Source organism: Miniopterus schreibersii (genome assembly GCF_964146895.1).
Source record: "Miniopterus schreibersii genome assembly, chromosome: 3".
In the NCBI taxonomy this organism is placed as follows: domain Eukaryota; kingdom Metazoa; phylum Chordata; class Mammalia; order Chiroptera; family Miniopteridae; genus Miniopterus; species Miniopterus schreibersii.
Window position 1 is genome coordinate 53,312,982 of NC_138103.1, and position 18,820 is coordinate 53,331,801.

The 18,820-nt window shown below is 41.2% G+C and overlaps 1 protein-coding gene across 3 annotated transcripts in view; it reads right to left on the reverse strand.

Moving 5' to 3' along the window:
• RHOBTB3 (Rho related BTB domain containing 3) overlaps positions 1 to 18,820 on the reverse strand; it is a 79,435-nt gene that overhangs the window by 19,829 nt on the left and 40,786 nt on the right. The window contains exons 11-12 of one of the 3 annotated variants that reach the window (XM_081133351.1): positions 18,496 to 18,592; positions 368 to 7,393 (exon numbers count right to left, since the gene is read on the reverse strand). In XM_081133351.1, the coding sequence (XP_080989477.1) occupies positions 7,383 to 7,393; positions 18,496 to 18,592 (108 nt within the window). In that variant the 3' untranslated portion in view covers positions 368 to 7,382. Of the gene's footprint in view, positions 1 to 367; positions 7,394 to 12,297; positions 15,241 to 18,495; positions 18,593 to 18,820 lie in introns of those variants that run through there. The other 2 variants (XM_081133350.1, XM_081133349.1) reach the window with 2 other exon arrangements.

Below are 18,820 nucleotides of genomic sequence, written 5' to 3' on the forward strand. Positions count from 1 at the left end.
AGGCTCAGCTTCTCTGGGAATTTACCAGAGGGGTGGTCCTGAGTGATCCTTGGAAATACCAGGCACCCCATGGTTGGGGAGGCTATTGGGTGAGCAGGTCATGGGCAACCCCCAGAAATATGCTCAACAGAAGTGGGCTTCTCTGCACTTTTTGCTTCCATGGTCCACCTCCAGCCTTCAGGAGCAGGTCAGAGCAGGTGCCGCTTCTGGGTGGGTGGCACTCCCACACCCCCTCAGCTGGCTAGTGTGGGCGTGGAGAGCAGAAATGTCATCAGCACAAGGCAAGCAAAGTATAGATACGGATCTGCTTCAGGCTCATTTGGGCATTCTGTTCTTAAGTTAAGCAAACAAGAAAACACATCATGAAGGCTTACACTGCTCCAGTCTGCCCCGGGAGCTCTACACCAGGGCGCCACTCTCTTCCTGGGACCTGTCTCCCTTCACTGCCACCCTAGAGATTCCATTTCCTTCTCCTGGGTTGACTCTCCCATTTCCCACACCCCATATATATTGGTTATAGCTAAACTGCTGTAACAAAAGCATAAAATTATGCTAGAAGCTTACTTCTCATAGTCCAGGGGCAGGCAGGTGGCTTTGCTCCACAAAGTCACATCGCCCCAGGGGTTAAATATGCCACTCTGCTCACATCGCATTGGCCAGAACTTAGCCCATGGCCGGACTTCGCTGCAGGGGAGGCCAGGCAGTGGTGTCCCTGCTGGAAGCCCCTCGTCCAGCTACCACTCGGGAAGGCACACACCTGAAGGAAGCGGGAAAATCAGCAGTGTCTTTCTCTGTTTTAGTTCGTCTTTTTCATTTCAGAGGACTGTACATCCACTATAGGTTTTAAGAAAGAGAATGGGAAGTAAGCTTTTTGAAACAGTGCTTGTCTGAAAAGATTGTTATTTTAGCCTCATATTTGGTGATAGTTTGACTGGATATAGCTCCTAGTTGTTATTTTCCTCCAGAAGTTTGAAGACACTGCTCACTGACTTTGGCTTTCAGCATTGCTATTAAGACGTCTGAGGCCATTCTGATGCTTGATCCTTTGTGGATGACCTACTTGGTTATCTTGTTTGTTTATTTTGTTTTCTACTCTGGAAGCTTACAGAGTCTCCCCTTTGAGCCTCGTGCTCTAAATATCACAGTGATGTGCCTTGGCGAGGGTCTATTTTCATATATTATGGGAGCTGCCTGGAGGTTCCGAGGGCCCACTGGAAACTGTATTGGATCATTTTATGGATAGTTTCCTCCCCTCCATTTTCTTTGTGTTCTCTTTCTGGAACTCCTAGTAATCAGATATTAGCTTTCCCGGATTTGTCCATTAATTTTTGTTCTATTTTCTTCCTAATTTTCTCTCTCTTTTTTTCTGAGGGATTTATTCATCTTATATTTCTATTGAGTTTTAATTTATATTTTTAATTTCCAGTAGCTCTTCAATATTATCCAAATGTTCCTTTTTTTATAGAATTGTTTTTGTTTCATGTAGTACCTTCTCTCTCTGATGTTGTGATTTTTTTGTTTCCAATTATGATTTTTCTTTTTTGGTATTTCCAAGAGTTCCCTGGTTCTCAGTTATTTCCTTTTTTCTTATTCTTGTTTCATAGATGCAATTCCTTCTTTTATCTCTCAAAAGACATTAATTATAGTTGAGGCCTTTGGAAAAGCTGTCTTCTGATTCCTGTATTCTCCCCCTTCTCTCTGAGTCCCTATTTTCTGTTTCTATTTGAAGGCCTCCCAATGTTCTGCAGTGAACATGCACAGTCTGGTTGTCTGTAAATATTTAAGAATGACACACCAAAAACAGGTTGGAAGATCTGTGTGTGTGGATTGGGCTTGTCAATGGTTGGGCTTCACACAGAGTCTTTGTTGAGACATTACCTTCTGCACAGGCCTTCCCTATCACTCTATTTGAAATCATTGGAGCCCAGCCGGGCGTGGCTCAGCAGCTGAGCATCGACCTAGGATCCAGGAGATCCCTGTTCAATTCCAGGTCAGGGCACATGCCCAGGTTGCAGGCTCGATCCCCAGTCTGGGGTGTGCAGGAGGCAGCCGATCAGTGACTCTTATCATTGATGTTTCTATCTCTCTGTCCCCTCTCCCTTCCTCTCTCTGAAATCAATAAAAAGACATACTTAAAAAACAAAACAAAACTGGAATTCCCCCCTACTCTTCCTTATTTTTCTCTAACTTATCACCTAATATATTGTATACTTCACTTACCTATTTTGTTTACTGTATTTACCACTCAAATGTAAGCCCCTTGAGGCCAGGGATTTGTGTCTGTTTATTTACTGCTGTATCTACAGCATGGAGAAGATTACCTGCACATAATAGGTGCTTGATACATATCTACTAGGTATTTGAATGAATGGGTAAATGAATGAATGAACGGTCAGGTACAGATCCCTCAACTGTTAGTCCCTGGATGTTTTTCCAGCCATTTGGTTTCTCCTGTTCCTCAGCTGGAGGGTTGGGCCTTGCCCCCAGTTCTGGCTGCCCGACAGGGGAAAGGGATTTGGCAGCCCCCAGTGAGTGTACAGGCTCTCCCATGATCTCCTGTCTTCTGCTGGATCCCTGCAGAGTAATTCTGTGTGAAATGCAAGGATAGAAAAGACTATAATCCAGGGAGCACTGAGAAGTTGGCAGAGGAAAGCAGCCAGAATAACCATCAGAAAAGTGCACAGCCAGAGTGCCACTCCTTCTGCTTACTTTAAAAAGCCAATGATTCAACCCCTTGTGCATGTCTCATTTTAGTAACTGCCCACAGTCTGCTGCTTCCAGTCGGGCTCCTGAAACGGGACAACTGACAGCCATTCCTCCCACATCAAGGCTGTCCACAGACGGCTGTAAGGGGAAATGACATCCATGGGTGATAGATGGGCCTGTGTGGCTGAGAGCAGTGAGTATTATTAGGCCATTATCTTGACATTTAGATGTGAGAGAAAGCCATGCACCCTAATTCACTCACCATAGTAATTGTTAGTGGCCCTGGAAATATTTTTAAAGAACTGGGCTCCTGATATATTTGAAATAAAAGTGTTTTCTTAAATTAATAGTGGTATTTTCTTGTTAAATACATTGAACATGTGAAGGGGCAGAATTACTCTTACTCATTAGTGGAAGAGAAGTCTGGCTTGGTCCCTGTAAGCACAAGTATTTAAACCTGGGTTTACGTCTATGCAGAGATTCATATTTCCTGTCCCCAGGTGACTCTTCTGGCCAGCTGTGCAGAGCCGAAGAAAGCAGGAGAAAGGGTCTTAGGAGGGCCAATGAAGGCGCAGTTTGTGTAGCCTCTCTGGGTTGCATCTGGTACACGTGGGGTTTCGTTCCCAGTGGCTCCCTGCCTCGCTGGGGCTCTCCCTCCCAGGGGCAGGGCTGCGGCCTCTGGGCAGCACCTACAGCTGGGCAGTCTCAGGAGACAGCCCTGCCTCTGCCTTCGCACTTTTCTTTTGTGGGCCTTGTGAAACTTGGACTGCTTCATCCATAAAAATTACAAGTTGTTTTTAAGGTAGGGGTTTTGCACTATCTTTCCTTATTAATCTTCCGAGTCACCCTGAGGAATGGGTATGGATGCTCTTTAACATAATCTGCCCAGGTTCTGCCCAGAGGTGCCACCCAAGGACCAGGGGGTCCACCCTGGAATGAAGGACAACACCTCCTGGGAAGACCAGATCAGAGAGCTCAGCTCGAAGCCGTGGCCACAGCGGTTGGCCCCCGATGCCCAGAGTGCATGACATTAGCGACAGCAAGGACGAGAGGGAGGAACTAGGATTATTGTGACTGTAAGGTGCTCACACTACCTGGGGAGCAGCCGAGTGCTATGTGAAAGTGGACTTGTGTTAGTCCTAAATGTATATTGCAAACTCTAGGGCTACTACTAAACCAACCACCGCAAAAGTTAAAAAAATAACTGATACACTACAAAGGGAGAAAGAATGGATCATATAAAATTCTCAGGTAACCACAAAAGGCAGAAAAAGGGTAAAAGACAAAAACATGAATGAGCAAGAGCAAGGGCCAGAGAGCAGAAGCAGATACGGCAGATGTCATCCGAGCGCACCGGTCATCTCCTCGACTGCCAATGCCCCAAACACACCGATTAAAGGAGAGAGGTTGTCAGAGGGGATCAAAAAAACAAGACTCAGCTATAGGCTACCTACAATCAGCTCACTTTAAATATAAAGACACATATAGATTAAAAGTAAATGAATGAAGAAGATAGACCAGGTTAATGCTGGTCAAAAGAAAGCAGGAGCAGCTACGTTGATTTCAGGCAGAGCAGACTTCAAGGCCAGGAAAGTTACCAAGGCTAAAGAGAGGTATGCTACATAAAAACAGGGATAGATTCTCCAAGAAGACATAACAATCCTCACGTATATGTGCCTAACAATGGAGGACCAGAAGACATCAGGTGAAAACTGATAAACTTCAGGGAACAATAGATAAATTCACTATTACAGTTGGAGATTTCAACACCCCTCTCTCAGAAACGGACAGATCCAGCAGGCAGAAAATCAGTAAGGAAATAATGAACTCAACAGCACCTTCAATTAATGAGATATAATTGACATCTGCAGACTATATCCAAAATAGCAGAATACACATTCTTCCCAAGCTCACATGGACTATTCACCAGGATAAACCACATGCTGGGCCATAACAAACTTAAAAGAATAGAAATCAAGCAATGTCTGTTCTCAGACCACAATGGAATTAAACTAGAAATCAATAACAGGAAGATACCTGGAAAATCCTAAAGCACATTAAGACTAAACAACACACTTCCAAAACACATGAGTCAATAAGAAATCTCAAAAGGAATTTTTTGATCGAAATGAAAATTAAAAGAGAGCTTATAACAATTTGTGAGATGCAACAAAAGCAGTGCTTAGAGGAAAATTTATATCACTGACTGCAGATATTTAAAAAGATCTAAAATCTGTCATCTAAGCTTCTAGCTTAGGAAACTATAAAGAAAAGAGCAAATTAAGCAGAAAAAATAATAATAATAAATAGAGCAGAAATCAATAAAATTGAAAACAGAAAATCAATAAAAAAACAAAAGAAACAAATCTAGTTTTTTGAAAAGATCTGTAAAATCAGTAAGTCTCTATCTAGCCAGGCTAAAAAAAGAGGGGGGACAAAAACTGCTAATACCAGAAATGAGAGAGAATACGTCACTGCCGATCCATGGACATTAAAAGGATAATAAAGGAACACTGAACAACTCTGCTCACAAATTTTATAACCTCACTGAAATGGACCAATTTCTTAAAAGATACAACTTGCCAAAACTCACACAAGAAGAAATATACAACTTGAATAGGCCTATATCTATTAAAGAAATTGAATCAATGAATAATCTTCCAAAACAGAAACCACCAGGCCCAGATGGATTCTTTGGTGAATTCTAGCAGACATTTAAGGAAGAAATTATAACAATTTTCTACCATCTCTTTCAGAGGACAGAAACAGAGGGAATACTTCCTAACTCATTCTATGAGGCCAGCATTATCGTTATGTTGAAGTCAAATAAGACATTATAAGAAACCTATAGATCAATATCTCTCATGAACACAGATGCCAAAGTCCTCAGCAAAATATTAGCCAATCAAATCCAATAATACACACAAAGAATTATATACCTCAGCCAAGTAGATTTATCTCAGCTTTGCAAGACTGGTTAAACATACGAAAATCAGTTAATGTAATCATTCACATTAACAGGATGAACAAAAGAAATCACATGAACATACCAATAGATGCAGAAAAAGCATTTGATAAAATCCAGCACCCATTCATGGTAAAAACTCTTAGTAAACTAAGAATAGAGGGGAACTTCCTCAACTTGGTAAAGAATATCTCCAAAAATCTCACAGCTAACATCATACTTAATGGTGAGAAACTGGAAGCTTCCCCACTAGGATCAGTACAAGGGGCAAGGCCAGCAAGTCACCTTTCACCATTTGTTTTCAGCATTCACTGGAAGTTCTAGCTAATTCAGTAAGACAAGAAAAAGGAAATAAAAGGTATACAGACTGGGAAGGAAGAACTAAAACTTTCTTTGTTCACAGATGACACAACCATTTGTGTAAAAAATCCAAAAGAATTGAGAAAAAAACACCTTCAGGAACTAATCAGCAATTATGGCAAGGTTGCAGATGTACAACACCAAGAGTGAACCCTGACGTAAACTGTGCACTTGGCGTGGTTACGATGTGTCAATAATGTACGTTCATCAATTGCAACCTATGTAGCACTCTGGCGGGGGATGCTGATAATGGGGGCGGCTGTGCATGTGTGGGAGCAGGGGCTATATGGGAAATCTCTGTCCCTTCTGCTCACTATTGCTGTGAACTTAAAGCTGCTCTAAACGAATATATTCTATTAAAAAAAACAACACAAAAAACGTATGCTTTTGGCCTCAACAAACCCCACACGCATACAAACGTTCACCTCTCTCCGGTTGCTGAGATACAGGAAGGGACAACAAGGGATGGATGCTGGGGAAACAGCCTCCCTGAGGGGTAGCTCCAGCGTGGAGGGGTGATGTGTGGCTGGGTCGCAGGGGATCATAAGCAGGTAAGCAGAGCCGGGCCCTAAGCCCAGTCTCACTCCTTGGACCTTCCAGATGTACTAAATCAGCATCTGCAACATGTCAGCAGAAGTGAATGTTTGGTTTGCCCTGGGCATTAGCAGCAGAGCAGTGACAGCAGGCTGGACAGGTGCTAAGCTTGTTGAATTTAGCCAGAGACACCCACACAGGCCCGTGAAGACCCTGCCAGTGTCCACCAGCTCTGCCCAGAGCCTCTGACACGCTCATGTGCATTGTGAGTTTCCAAAGTGGTGATGAAGTACCCATTATTTCTCAAAGCTTTTAACCAGCAGGCCTTCTTCAGGAAGCACTTCTCAGAATTCGTTCTAAGAGCAACAAGCACCAAAAATACTGATGTGTTACCTTTTCACATCCCTCCCCTCATTCAGTTTGTCAATCCTCCCCTGCTTTTCTGCGGCTAACACCATTGCTCAACGGGTACATCCTGTCGCTGTTTGGCATTTCCTCGTGTCAACGTCTTCTAATTTATTTACACTGTCAACTGACAACTGGTGTAAGTCCTGAGGTTCCCAATAAGACCACAAAATCTATCAGAGCGTTCATTTGCTGGTTCAATTCAAGCAAAGTCTGTGCCAAAAGTTGTTAAAGCTGATTTATTGACACAGTCCTAATCATTAACAACTAACTGCACAGAGTGACGTCCTTAAGACTGAACTCTTTCAGGAAGTTGTAGATCCAGGACTCGGTTAGCTGCAGCACGCTCGCCACCGCCAAGCCGACACGCACAGAAAGGGATTACACTCAGCGGAGTGTCGGGTCCCTGGTCTCAAGGCTGTACTGTGGGCGAGAGGTGGGGAAGGGAGGGTTGGATTAAGAAACTCACAAGAAGTTCACAGGGGGTGCACAACACACGTACCCAGAAACAAAATTTGCAGTTTTTATCCAGTTATATCAGCCTTCACGGAACTCATGTCACTGGGTTATAGTGGTTATTGAACCAGTTAGAAACAATTTTTCAGGCTACTCATGTTTTCCTTCCTTCGTTTCTCTCTTTTGTTCTTCCTCTTTTTTTTTTTTTTAAAAAAAAACCAAACACTTTATTTAGGCATAGTCTATGGCTCATGTAACTCACCCATTTCAATTGTACAATTCAATGAACATTTATCTGAGCTGCAAAGTTGCTACAGGAACTGGCCCAAGAACATGAACTCGCTGCTCCAAGGGTAGATTTCTATGGTTTAAAAGCAAGTGGACTGAATTCAAACCCTGGGTAGGCTGTTTTCTAGATGTGTGCCTGTAGCCATGCAAATTTCTCCAGTTTGGGTTCTTACAATAAGAATTAAAAATTAATGAGATTAACTAATTAAATTAAAATGAATTTAAGTGAAAGAAGTTAACAGAAACCTCACTTTCTAGCTGTTGGGTTTGAATGGGCTCTGCAACCAGCTACCTTCCTCTCCGACCCCTTCACACCAGGCTGTGCCATGTGTTTTCCAGTCACCAGCCTTGGGTTATTTACTTCAAATATTAACCTCAAGGGTGGTGTGTTAGCCAGTCAAACATTTGGAGAATCATGATCAGATAAGACCTTGGAATAGTTTCCTAAGGAGGGAGTCAAGGGAAGGGGATGATGGCTCCTTGGCCTCGGAGTTATCCTTGCCAGGAAGCTCAAAGGGTGCATCTCCCAGGGACATGTCCAGTTTGTTCCTCCCACAGGGCCAGCAGTGTTGCACCTTCAAAGGGAGCTGCAATTCCAGGCTTCGCTGGATTACTTTACATTTTTCTTAGAATACTTATGGAGACTGTTTGCTGGTTGGTAGAGCACATGGGCTTGGAATCAGGCTCGGGTTCTTCCCAGCTCTGCCGTTTATTAACTACGTGGCTTTAGGATTTTACTCACTGTGCTTATTTTAGAATAGCACCTGGCTCATTGGATTGCTAGAACAATGTGATGATGGTGATGATGATAGAGTGCTAACTCTGTGCGAGACACTGGTTTCAGCATCTTATGTGTATCACTTCCTTTGTTCCTCCCAATGAAACTATGAGGTTGCTACATCTATTGTCTCCATTTTAGAACTGAACAAACCAAGCCCAGAGAGAGGCCACCTCGTCTGTCTGAGGTGACACAGTGAGAGGCGGAGCTGGGATCCGAATCAAATTGGGCAGTCTGGTTTCATCGCCCTTGTGTTTAATCACCCCCCCAGGTGATTTCGGGCTACTTTCCTGCGCTATACTGTCTCTTCTAAAGGAAATCATGCATGAAAAGTGTCTGGCATTAGTAACAGTGCAATAAATGGTAATGTTGATATAGTAAATAATACTTCAATTTCCCTAGGCCTCACCAGCCTACAGAGTTCATACAAACAGTAATAACAGAAATTCCACTCTGCCTGCATGACACGGGTCTCTAAGTTTCTCAGAGTTGCTGCTGGGGTGTCTCACGTGGCTCTCCTGTCCTCCCACACTTGCGCCTCCCTGAGGGCCCAGTCCTTGAAGTCCCTTCTGTTCTGAGTGTCCTCTGTGCCCCTTCACAGGGCTAAACTCCTTGGTCCGTACTCAGAAATGGAGCATAACAGTCAACACTGTCAACTTGGAGACTAGTAACACTGCTGGGATCCCCATCACCCTGTTACATTTAAAAGACATCTCTTAAGCAACTATTATGTTTTGGAAATGGTGCCAGAAGATACACACACACACAAAAGATACAAGCAGTGTGTCCAGAATGGTGCTATAGCAGCTTAGGAACCCCTGATGTCTACTGATTCTGAGCCTGTCTTACTATATTCATCAAAAATAGTGAGGGTTATAAAATAGGAAGTTTTGTTGATGGTGGTGGTGGTGGTGGTGTGTAGCTTAGGAAAATGCCCAGGCAATTCTTGACAGTATCTATTTACTTTAAATGGTCTTTACATTTGAATTTTTGCCAAGGCAATGTCTTAACTTTTACTTTCCATCTGGCCAAGGAAAGCAATCGAGCCCCTCCGGGGTATTTGCAGCACTGGAATCTGCCTTCCTGATGTTACCAGGGGCTCTACCTGTGGCCTCTCCCGTGTGTCACGGTTCCCCGGGAGGCAATTCACTCTTCAGAGGGTTACTGTAAATTCAGAACCCCCTCCCCCACTCCTCTTCCAACCCAGGGGACATAAGACCCGAGAGCAATGTCTGGTCACCTAGGTGACCGTGGGGAGAGAAATAGACATGAGATTCCTAGGAAAATAAAAATTGTCTACATAAAATTTTATGAAAACTGGAACTGGGGGAATGATAGTTATTTTTATACAGCCTTAAAGTTACTAAAAGTGAAGGCAAAAGTATGGTGCTTCCAATCGGGAGGAGGGAGGGAAAAGCACCCAGGGCCTGAAGCACACCCGTGAGGGAGGCCAGAGGCCACTTAGTAAACTTCCTGCTGTTTGTGACAAGAATTCCTATGGCTCACAAAACTGGTTTAACCAAACTTTGTCCTACATGTCCTTTGACTTGAAAAATTATTTATTTATGACAGTGTCTCAATATTTCTTCCAATTCTTAAGGGCAGTTGAGGCTTTTTAAAACACCAGGAAACAAAAAGACAATTTTCAGGCCAAAAAAAAACACATATTTCGAGATACAAAATCTGTCATTGTAAACGAGATAGGCACTGAGTCATAGGTGAGGAACTATGCTCAGCCTTTAAGGAAAATTTACTATTTGGTTTGTTTTGAGCGAAAGTATTGTCCTGAGGATCTTTCCAGTCCAAGTTTCCAACAAAGGAAGAGGGGCTGAGACCCATCCCATCTTCTTTCCACTTAATTTTAAAAAATGAGTAATATATTGTGTCCACTAAATTGCATGCTATTTTCTTAATGGGAGTAAATAAGAAAGCTCTTTGCTTTGAACATGTAAAAGGGAAAATGTCAGACACTCTCATACTAATGCTGATCATTAGCTAGCTCATTGCTGAACATTTATCTGCAACAGTAGCCAAGACAGCTAAGATTTTGAGAACATAGCCCAGGGCATGCCAGGGGAATCATTTGCATGCAGTTAAAGGATTGTTTGCATAAAGTCAAACACTGTTTAACACTGGGAGCCATTTCCTCTCATTATGTCCTATAAGGACTATTCTGAGCCCCCACAGCCAATTTGTTGCCCAATCTCCAAGAGAGACTCCCAAGCAGAGGTGTCCCCAAGGATCATTTTGTACATGTTCTGCACCCCCCTCAATGGTCCGACAATCACTTTTCCATTCTATATCTTTCAACTCCCCAGCAAGCCACCCTGGTCACCCCAGGCCCCAGGCCAACTAACTCAGGCTACTCCTGACACAGGGCCTGCAGTTTCGAGTGTGAGCACAATCGTTATTTTCATGTGCAAGTTTTTACAATTGTTCCAGCTGAGGCAATCTGGCCTTTTCAGTGCCACGTATTTTACAGTCTATGTCAGTCCCTGTGCTTAAAGGTGGAAGATTGGAGACGGGGTCACAAAGATAAATCAAGACATAGTCCCCGCCCCAAGTCACTGCCAAGCAGAGGCCACCAATACATAAATACCTAAAATGTAGTAAGTGCCATAAAGAGTTAAGTAAATAAAGAGCTAAGAAAGACACATGCAGAAGCAACTAATTCTTCCTGGGAGAGTCATGGAAAGACAAAGAGATATGATGTTTAAGCTGGGCTTTACAGGATATGCAGGAGTTTGCCAAGAAGACAGGGAATGGGAACCCAAACCAAGACATAGGAAGTGCATGAGGTGTGCAAGTATATAGACAATCTGGATGGACAGTCCTGAATGTCACAGTAGAAAAGATGGAATAGGTTATGAAAGGCAATGAAGACTGTGGAGGTTCTTCTATAGGCAATAGGGGTCTTCTAGGAGAGTGTGTTTCCCCGTGAGATTTGTGTCAGGAACACAATTCCAATGGAACTGTGGAGGCCTTTATGGATTTAGTAGCCTTTACTGACAATTCAGGAAGCCCCTGGAGAGAGACTGTATTATATAGGGCACACTCAATCCATGTAGTATGCTGCCTGGTCTCTCTCCCGCTCCTACTGGGCTCTTCAGCTCTGGGAAGTTCCAAATTCTTCTTCTATTTTATTTTATTTTATTTTATTTTATTTTATTTTATTTTATTATTTTATTTTATTTATTTTATTTTATTTATTTTAAACTTTTAAAAGTATGTTTTTAAATTTTTATTTATTTATTTTAGAGATAGCAGGGGAGGGAGGGAGGGAGGGAGGGAGGGAGGGAGGGAGGGAGGGAGGGAGGGAGGGAATGAGAAACATCGATTTGTTGTTCTACTTATCAATGGTTAATTCTTTTATGTGCTCTGATGGGAATGGAACCTGCAACCTTGACATATTGGAACAATGCTCTAACCAAGTGAGTTACCCAGCCAGGGCATAAGTTCCAAATTCTTAACACTATTATGCAGAGTCAACACTCAAGCCTGCAGAGAGCTCACTTCTATGCTAAATAATTATCAAAACATTTTTTCTAAATAAAGGCAGTTATTTTGTTAAGAAAAATTGTGGTAACAGCTGTTAAATATAATTTTCTATATAAGCTGTAATATAAATTTCTTTCTCTTACCACATGCATATGAATCATCTACAATATCAGCAATATTTTAAAAATTTTACACATAATGGAAATTTTCTGTGAAATATAAGTACACTTGATAAACACAAGGCAGTACTCCCAAATTCATTCCAGCATTTCAACATCCAAGATAAAATAATGACAGCACACCATGGTAAACTTGTTTTTTAAAAAAGGTTTATTTGTTACAAAATGTTAAATACTAAAGCTAAAAACATATAAATTCAGATCAGGCTATTAAAATACACACATACCCTTCTTTGCAAAATTATTAAAGATTGAATTAAACAGATGCTTTAAATAAAATAAAATACTCTTGAGGACATTTTTTGTATAATTAACTGTATCACTGTAGTGTAGTTTTTAAAATTATAGTTGAAAAGTTTATCTCTCTTGAAAGTCACATTTATCCAATTCTTCAGGTTTCTGCTGCTGCCCAATACAAAGCCACCATGCTGGCTTGGACTGGATGAATTTCAGTTATGTTACCGAAACTTCTATGTTACAAGCCTACTCTCCTATAATATGAACACAGAGTAGCCAGAAGTATACAGAGGGTTACATAAGGTGAAAACCTGGCCCAGAAAGAAAAGGCCTAAGCTCTGCCATAGGGTATCTTCTCTAATGAAAACGGTTGGTAAATACATTGAAGCAGAGATCAGCACAGAGCATACATTCCTCTAGAAATAATCTTTCCATTAAAAAAAAATCAAGAGTATTCATTTCTCCAAGATAGCTTAAGAGTATTTTTAAATGTTTTGTTATTTTAAATTGAGTTAATTCAAAGATTTTAATCTAGATTTAAAAACTAATTTGATTACTGTCCTGACTAGCTCTGGAGAGCCCTGACATCTGTGCGTGAGTCACTCACACAGGTGGGAAAGAATTTTTATAATAAAAACTACAGGCTGAACACCAACAGAGCACCAACTTCTAAACTCAGCTCCAGTCAAACAACCTAAAAACGATCTGTGGTCTATTTAAATGTTAAATAGTATTTGTAAGAATATATTTTGCTTTAAAGCTTTTATTTTTCAGCTTCCTAGATTAAAAGTTACTGATTTAGAATTTTAAGTGCTCCATTTCACGTGGGGGTAAGGATAGGCTCATGAAGAACAAAACGCTATCGCTGCATTTTAGAAGTTCTTGAATGTGAATGAATTTCTAGAAATCCACTAGTGTCTATTTTTATGATACTAGTCCATGCCAAGGGGGGTTTGCCAATAGTTGATTAACTTAAGTGATTAAAATACAAAACCATAAAATGCATTCCAGTAATCTTCATCAACACAATTCAATTAAAAGCAGGTTTCTTCGAAGAAATATGTAGGCAGTTTTTATAGTTTCACTCTGACAGTGTTGTATACACCCAAGGACTAGTCATATGTGATTCTAATGCTATAGTATAAAACTGTTTAATCAAACTTTTGAACAGCTGGGAAACTATGTGTATTCTAAAGTACTTAGAAATTAAAAGAAAAATATGTCCAATACTGAATTACATTACAGATGAAAATGATGCTAATGATAACACAGTAATCTGGCTTTCTACCTCTCAGCTGTGAGCTTCTCGTGTAATTATTTCTGTGGACATATAACACGAGAGAAACTATAATTCTGTCCTCTACCCTAGTACCATTTTCTCTACATGTAACAAGTCTTTCATCTGTATCCTTTCTTTTAACTTACCAGGTAACCTAGAAGGACAAAACTCATGCTACTCTACGTCAAATAACCTTACCAGGCCTCAGAAGAACTCAAATAATTCAAGCCACTGACATCCTAATCTTAGTAAATATACTAAAACAAAAAAAATCTTGAGTCTTCGATAGCAAATTCTCTAAAAAGCATGTTTTCCTACGAGCATCTCCATAAATACGTATTAAAGTCCCACTGGTCAGTCACTTTTACCAATATCCTAGTTTTACAGAATGATCGAGAAAGTATTTGTTCATCTGTGATAGAGCCAGAACTCTGAGTGTTTTAAAGATAAGACAACACAAGGCATTTCTCACTTGCTAGCCAAGGTGGCACAGAGGCCCTGGAGGGGATAGATTTCCCCAAAGATCCCAGCACCCCCACATGCTCTCTTCTCCCCAGGAGGCCTCTTCTTCTTCCCTCAATGTCAGTCCCTCTCTTCTGCTTTCAGGGACAATGATGTTTGAGCAAAAAAACATAGTACATATCCTGCTACAAGATAGACATAACTTTGGGGGGCCCAGTACAAAGTGAAAATGCAGGGCCCCTCTTTGAGCATTATTATGAATTTCAAGGTGGTGATATCAGAGCACAGAGCCAAGTGGGGGCCCTTCTAAGCCTTACATAGGTTACCTGGCCAGAATCATTCCTGTTTAGGTTTCCTGCCTAATCAGAGTCCCCGGGAAGAAACAAGGGGGCTCAGTTGGGCTGTTCAGACAAAAAACAGAATTTTTTTTTCATGATGGTTCAAACACTGTCACTGATTTGGAAACAAGTGTCATTTCACATTCAAAATCCCAGGCAAATTACGATTCCTAAATCTCAGATTAATCAGTCCTCCCCTAGGTTTTTCATTATAGAAATAGTCAAACTGGGTCTTTAAATGCCCCTTATTTTAACAAAGCAATTAATCAGACATGATGAAATTTCTGTATTAATCTTACATAATTAAAAAAAAATTTAAACATTTCTTAACTGGGAAGGCTATTAGTATCCCTAAAGCAACAGGGCATCTTAAAGAAAATAAGTAGCTGGACACCAGTGTTATACACTAGGTGAAGCCTTAGATTTAGCCTATGGTATATTTTGTTCCCTTTTAAGATCACAATAGTAGTTTTTCAGAGAGAGCTAGTAAACACATTAAGCTGAATGGTGATTTTTTTTTAAACACCCATGGATTTTTTTTTAACGCCTGTGTTGCGGTCACAAGAATTTTACTGGAACCCAGAGGTATCCCATTTTCGTAATAATAATTTTAAAAGTGTACGTCTGTAAAGTGCCAGGTCACATTACTACGCAGCGACACTTCCGGGAGTGGATATACTTCCTGTACTCTGCGAGCTGCTTCAAGTACAGATTCGATGGCCACCTGTGCTTTTCAACAAAACTGCGTTCTTCCACTAAAACGTTTAGGAAAAAAAAGTTAAGTGAATATATTTTATTCAGGATCGAGTTCAGGTATTAATTATTGGTTTCCCGTTTACTGGATGGCACCCAAGCTCTCCTATATACTCCCTACTCTTCCCCTCAGGCCTTCCAAAACCATTAAATACAATTTTGGTTAAATCAGTCATCAGGATACACCTTTCCATTGCTTCATCAAGTAGTATTTGATTACGTTCTTTTTTTTTCTTCATATAAGACTTGTTTTTCCTGGAGATGACAATGGACTCATTTTTTTTCATTTAATTGGTTTTTTCCTTTGTAACTAATTCAACCTTCCGACTCTTTAAAGTCCGCTCAATCCTATCTTCCACCCAGCCAGAGGTATCAGATAATCTATCTACTGCTGCGGTGCCGGTGCTGGTGCCCAGGAGGCCCCTTCCCTCCCAGCCTGTGCCCTGCTGCTTTCTAGGCCTGCTTCGTGCTTTCCAGTTGATCCCTCCACTCCCAGACGGCAGGTCCTTCACTTTGTTCATTCTCTAGTTTTGGTGAAGCAGAACTTTGCTACCTTCCTGAAAAAGGTGGGTGCATAAGAAGTATTTTTGAGACCTCGCTTGTGATGAAACATCTTGAATCTCTCCTCACACACAATTCATAATGTGGTTTGGCACAGAGCTCTAGGCTGAAAACCTCGCTCAGAATGTTGGAGACAGTACTCCACTGCTTTCTAGTTTCCAAGGTTGCTGAGAACCCCACTACCATCCCGATTCACAGTCCTTGGTAAGTAATATGTTTTGTTTTTTTATCCAGTAAACTTTCCGATTTTTTCTACTTAAGGTGGCATTCTTACATGTCTCAGTAATGTGCCTTGTTCACCGAGCTGAGCACTTCCAATCTGCCGACTCAAGGCTTTTACTGGGATAACTTCTTGTATTATACCTTCATAATTTCCTCCCTATTGGTTTTTTTTTTCTGTATTAACTTTTATTATTCAGAAACTTCACCTCTTGGATTAAGCCTCCAACTTTTTTTCAAATCTTTCTATCTTTTTGTTCTTCCTGGGAGATTTCATTATCTTTCAATTATTTTATTCAGTTGGGTTTTTTGCTGTTATACTTCTAATTTCCAGGAATGACTTCTTATTCTTTTATTACTTTTTATGCAAATTGTTGTAAAATACGCATAAAATAAAATAAAATAAACCATCTTAACCATTTTTAAGTGCACAGGGTATAAGTAGTGTTAAGTACATTTGCATTGTTGTGCGACCAAGCTCCAGACCCTCATCTTGCAAAACTGAACCTGTGCCCATGAAACAACAGCTCCCTCTCCCCCTCCCCCAGTCCCTGGAAACCACCACTCTACCTTCTGTCTTTACCATTATTATTTCTTTTTAGTAACATTCTATTTCTGCTTTTTATGGATGTATATCTCTTATTCTTCGAGGATATTAACTTTAAAGTTTTACTGTTGTTTTTGTTTGTTTTTTAGGTTTACTTCCACTCCTTGTGTCTCTTTACTCCTCTAAGTTCCTTCTTGTGAGATAATAGAAAATTATTATCTCTGCACCAGTTCTTGGCATAAAACTCCTGAAACCCTTGTTATTTCCTCAGTAATAAGAGCACCAGGAGCATCTTTTGTTCTAATATGTGGTCTCTGACCCCGGTTTCAAGGCTCCTGAAACTGCTGTAATTTCCTGGGTGATGGTAGAGTCTTTTATTCTAATTAGGCAACTCTGGGTGGGCTCCTGGATGAGGGCTGATCACCGAAAAGCCACCATTAGAAGCTTGGACTTTTCAGTCCCCTACCCTCGCCAATCCCCGCCATTCTCTTAAGAAAGAAAAGGACTGAAGATGGAGTTGATAATCAGTCATGCCTACGTAATGAAGCCTCCATCAAATCCCCAAACTACGAGGTTCAGAGAGCATCCACCTGTAGGGAGGGTGCTGCACCCCACTCCAATGCACAGGTGCTCCCGCACTCAGGATGCCCCAGACCATACCCTATGTATCTTTTCATCTGGCTGTTCATCTATACCCTTTAATAAAGCGGTAAACTTTAGTAGGTGTATCCCTGCACTGTGTGAGCTGATCTAGCAAATTAATTGAACCCAAGGAGGAGGTCATTGGAACCTCTAATCTATAATCAGTTGCTCAGAAATACTGGACTTTGGTGTCTAAAGTGGGGTGGGGCTGAGCCCCTCACTTGTGGGATCTGACACTAAGTATCAGACCTGAGTTAAACTGTAGGACACAGACGGTGGTGTGGAGAATTGCTTGGCGTGGGGTGAACCCCCACACATTTGGTGACCAGGAGTGACAGAAGTGAAGGGTTTTGTGTGAGTAGTAAAGGAGACACACAGGAGAAAGGCTCCCAGGAAAGAAACACCCACGTAGAGAGACTGTAGGTTTTTCCTACTCACTTCTCTTTAGGCTTTTTTTCATTGTGTCTTGGTTTGGGTATCTATCTTTCAGGTTGGACATTGTCTCAAATATCTGTCGATCCTCAATTACCTCTTTATATTGAAGTGTGAGACACTGGAAAGCTGTTTGGAATCTCTGGGGCCTGGGTCAGACTTGCTGACTGGTGGAAAACGCCAAAGCACGATTGAGCAGATTGAAATAATTCCCAGACGAGGCCAGAGAAGGATGCTTCAATTTCATGTCCAGACTATGTGAGTCGAGGTAGCAAATACCTGCCTGCCAGAATTCTAGAATCTGGGTATGGGAAGGAGGCTGAAGATTTACTATAAAATGTGCACACTTTCACATAACCCCCCTGTTTTCAGTCCAGCTCCTTGCCTGATCTCCACTATACCCAGAGACATGATTTTATCACTTTTTTGTGGTTTAATTTCTTCAGGAATGAACCTTCCACATCCAGTGATGATGAAGGAGAAGCAGTTACCTACCTGGGTGGTATGGTATGTGGCAAAAGCTTCTGAATCAACATTAAAGTAATTCTGTTGCTTTCAGCCCCTAGACTCATTCAGGTTTCTAAGATATCTGGCTCCTTGAATTTCTAAGGCTTTTGGTATTTTGCTGGGTGAATCAGCTTGCTTCCCATCAGTATTCCCTTCTTGTGTAACACACGTCAAGCTACTTACACAGGTGACTATAAGTTAAAGTGTCCTCAATCACCATACTGCATATTTAAAAGCAATGTATTACACTGACTTTTTAATTTTTAAAAACTACTATTCCTATAAATTACATCTCAAACCTAAACAAAGAACATAAAATTTTCTTTCAATACAGTAATTGGCCATCTACCTGAAAGATCCTGAAATTCAGGCTTTTGACTGAAGATGAGGTAGTTAGTGGCAATGAAATGAAGTAGCCAGGTTGAAAGGCAATCAGAGTGGTGAAACTGCAAGAAAAATGGAAAGTGAAACAGTATTGTACATAATGACCATCAATATGATGATTAGATCAGAGAGAACGGTCTGGGAGAACCCCGGAAAGCCCCAATCCATGCTTAATGTGTCTATATATGATGCAGCCTTCAGCCGGCTCCAACAGCAGAAAGGAAAAGGAAGCATTAATGATAAATAATAAAATTACATCGATGAAGAAACAGAATCAAATGATTCACAAG